At 38.0% G+C, this 3,732-nt stretch overlaps 1 protein-coding gene across 1 annotated transcript; it reads left to right on the top strand.

Moving 5' to 3' along the window:
• The first annotated feature begins 209 nt into the window (after nucleotides 1-209).
• Nucleotides 210-3,128, top strand: LOC105168571 (uncharacterized). The gene is made up of 2 exons (XM_011088709.3): nucleotides 210-879; nucleotides 2,106-3,128. Exons 1-2 carry the CDS (start codon nucleotides 289-291, stop codon nucleotides 2,916-2,918), a joined length of 1,404 nt encoding a protein of 467 aa, XP_011087011.2. The 5' UTR covers nucleotides 210-288; the 3' UTR covers nucleotides 2,919-3,128.
• Nucleotides 3,129-3,732: the final 604 nt, after the last annotated feature.

Here is a 3,732-nt window from a genome sequence, read left to right as displayed (position 1 = left end):
AATAAAATAAAAAATATTATAGAATTTGAAATAAAAAATTCAAAATCGATTTTATAATTCTCCCGAAATTCTTTGCAGAAATAATATGACTACATGCTATCAACCAAAGTACACGTCGTTGACCTTTCATGTGCTGATAATGTCAACACATATGATATATATAGTAATAAAAGTAAACAAAGCAACTCTACACTTCCTCCTCCCTATTTATTGAAACACTCAACACGTACGAACACAGACACACACACAAAGATTCAAACATTAATCAAGAATAGAAAGAAATTAAAAATGAAGCATGCTAGCCACCCTCATGACCTCTCCGTGGCACCAAACACGCCCCACGAAAACAAAAACCTCGCATGCTTCGGCTGTAACTTGCCCTTATTCGGCACTTGCTACAGTTGCTCAACCTGCAACTTCTACTTGCACAAGTTCTGCTTCGATCTCCCACAATCTTCCCACGTCGCCTCTCACCCCAACCACACCCTTGGCCTCCTCTACCCGCCCTATTGTCACGGCCCTTGTGATTCTTGCGGTGATTCCTGCAACGGGTTCACGTACAATTGCACCTTTTGCAACTACAATATCCATGCAAGTTGTGCTGTTCTGCTCCACTCTGACCCCCAAAACGAGCGCGATCAGTACACATCGACGTTCTTTAGGCACAAGTTGGCGGAGATGAAGTCTTTGAGAAGCCAGTTGAGTGCCAAGAAACAGCGGGATGAGGGGGAAGAAGCGCATTATAGACAGATGGAGATGGAGGCAGAGTTGCAGCGAAGGAGGCACAACATGCACATGCAGCAGCTGCAGCGAATGTCCGATTCTATCGATTTTATGGGACAAATTGGGACTTCGACCAATTACACTTACAGATACTTCTGAATATGATGAATATTGGTTCTTGATGTTCAGTTCGGTCCGGTCTATGTTAAAATTCGAATGTTGTTGTTGGTTTGATTTGTTCATGTATCTGTCTTGGGGGTCTCTTGTATTTCTCCTTCTTTATGGCTTATAATTCTGTGTGCATTGGTCCGTTTTGTATGTTTCATTGTATTGGTTGATTGAGAAATTTAAATTATGTTATATTGTTTAATTTGAATGTATTTTTTTATTTGAAAATGTCATAAGTATTTAAAAGTTTAAATATATTTTACATATAGTAATAAACCAATTTTAGTAAAAAAATGATATATATATTCTCTTTTTCTTATGAATTGAACACCTTTAATATTACGGATAATTACGCTCTCATTTTCTGAGATTTGATATAATTACACGTTGATCTCTACGATTTGAGAAATTATATTTAGCATTCTTGAAATTTGCCTCTGTCTAACAAATAAGTCCATTTGTTAATAAAAAATCACAAATTTGTTGATATTAACAAAAAAATTGAATAAAAATTGACATTTAGAATCATTAACTTATTACAGGTCAAATAATTTTAATTATCAATACAATAAATATTATTTATCGATGATTTGCTAGCTAATTTGAAATTATCTCCTGATTTTTGTGATTTTCAAAATGATAAATATAAATATTCGTCATTTTAATTGAGAATAGTCCACATGACACATCTTGATTAACATGATTAATTACTTGACTACAAAATATGATTTGATTGACGAAAGGCCCCAATTTTATATTTATTGACAATCTATCACTATTCAATTAGGTTTAGAATTTTAGCTGTGGCAAGTTTCCATCCTAGCCTTTTTTTGGTGCAATAACTCACCCATCTTTCTAGTATTAGAATATTTGTGGGAGAAAGTCATACTTGTGTCACTGATCCATCATCTCAAGAGTAGAAAGTTAGCCATTTAGACCAAATACATGGAACAGTTGACTGTGCCTATGTACACTTAGATGGATATCAAGGACAACATTTGCCGGAATCTGGGTAAATTAAATGGTACAGCCACATGTTTTCACCAATTCTCTGAAAACTGTGGGAAGTTGAGTTTGTTGATAAGTTCAAATATGGGGAACTTGACTTTGTTATTCACTTTATTTTTATACAAACAGCCAATTCAACAAATCTGCTTCTATCATTATAATCTCCACTACAATAATTGACATAAATATAGTCAATCAACTTATAGTACAATCATAAGTTGCGTATATATATAATACCAAATACAGTTCAAGAAACAGACCACATAATTCAGACAATGAAGCATCAAAACAAACAACATTTCAGTCACCACCACATCCTCATCCCCCTTGAACCCGACCAAGGCGAGCAAATCTCATGCAAAGTCTGCGAGGGCCAGATCTCCGAGCCATTCCATGGCTGCCTTTCATGCCACTTCTACCTGCACGACCGCTGCACCGATGCCCCCCGCTCGCTCGACCACCCCTCTCATCCCGCCCATCCCCTTACCCTCCTCCCAACCCCAACATATCCCACCAGATCATTTATGTGCAACGCATGTGCGCTTCATGGCAAAGCCTACAGCTTTAGTTGCGCGTGCTGTGAATTTGATCTTCACGTGCAGTGCGCACTCATGCCCAGTACCATACTTGTGGAGAACCACCCTCATGAACTCCAGCTGATTTTTGATTCCCCCTGCCAGGACGAAAACACGGAATTCGAATGCAATATATGTAAGGAAATTGTGCATAAGGATCAATGGTTATTCTATTGTGGAGCTTGCGATTTTGGGGGGCACTTAGGCTGCACGACAGACCTCAAGGGGCGTCCCAGGAAAGATTCAAGAGAAGGTGAAGAAGATGAAGCGGGACAAGAAGATGAAGAAGCAAAAGATCCAAGGCAAGAATCGGAAAGGAGGATTTTTGAGGCTGAGAGGAAACTGAGAGAACAAAGGAATGCTCATATGCTGATGCTTCAGGCACTGGATAATGCTGCTGACTATGTTGGTCCATCCTACAGTAGAAAATACTATTACTACTAAAGGCTGGTCCTCATCATGAGCAAATTTCACCAGTATGAAGGGATTCAAAAGCTGTGATTCTATGTTTTTCTTTCTAGTTTTTAATTTCGTGTTGTAAGTTCTGGTGTGTTGTATTGGGAATAAGTCCGACTGGTGCAGATATGCAACCTACGCAAATTTCTTACCAAAATCAAGTTTAGTCGAACTAAACCAATACACTTATTATGTTAAGTGATTGCTTACTAATCATATAATTAGTTCAAGTTCGATCATAACCGATCTGTGTTAGAATTTTCCTTCATTCTAGTCAGATACCTCAAAACTTTAATCAAACAGTTAGTTCCTCCACTATGAATACACATTACTGAATTATAGCATCCCGGTGAATGCCACCGCCACCACAACGCTGCCCCAACTACTGCTGGTTTCTAAGCACAACCATCCTCATTTTTTCACAAACCAGCAATCCTGAACCAGAACCACCTTCTATAATAAAGCATTTCAACGATAAAATTATGAAAAATCTCTTCCAGGTTGACGACCTGCTGAGCGATTGCAATAGAAGTTAACAAATTGAAAGGTCATACTTTTTCATGACTCCAGAAATATCTGCCACTGCTTGACATTGTGATAGTAATGAAGCTTCATTTTCACAGAAACAATCAGGAGATCTAATAAAGGTGATAAACAACAAAAGAAAGTCTTGATCTTTTTTGGGAGGTAAACTTGCAGCCTCTCACCTTCTTCCACAGCCAAAAAGTTGATAATGTTTTACAAGAAGCATAGCACTCATGAACAGCGAAAGAAACTACCGAGAAGAATTACACTCTAAGCA

Source organism: Sesamum indicum, linkage group LG1, assembly GCF_026168435.1.
Source record: "Sesamum indicum cultivar Baizhima isolate 11 linkage group LG1, ASM2616843v1, whole genome shotgun sequence".
NCBI classification, from domain to species: Eukaryota; Viridiplantae; Streptophyta; class Magnoliopsida; order Lamiales; family Pedaliaceae; genus Sesamum; species Sesamum indicum.
The sequence above is the reverse complement of the archived record's forward strand: the minus strand, read 5'-3'. Positions and strand labels throughout refer to the sequence as shown.

Bases quoted from the DNA above. Each gene is read 5' to 3' on its own strand.
- LOC105168571 (XM_011088709.3), top strand. From the start codon at position 289: ATGAAGCATGCTAGCCACCCTCATGACCTCTCCGTGGCACCAAACACG. The intron at 880-2,105 runs TGAATATGATGA...ATCAACTTATAG, and splicing joins ATTACACTTACAGATACTTC to TACAATCATAAGTTGCGTAT.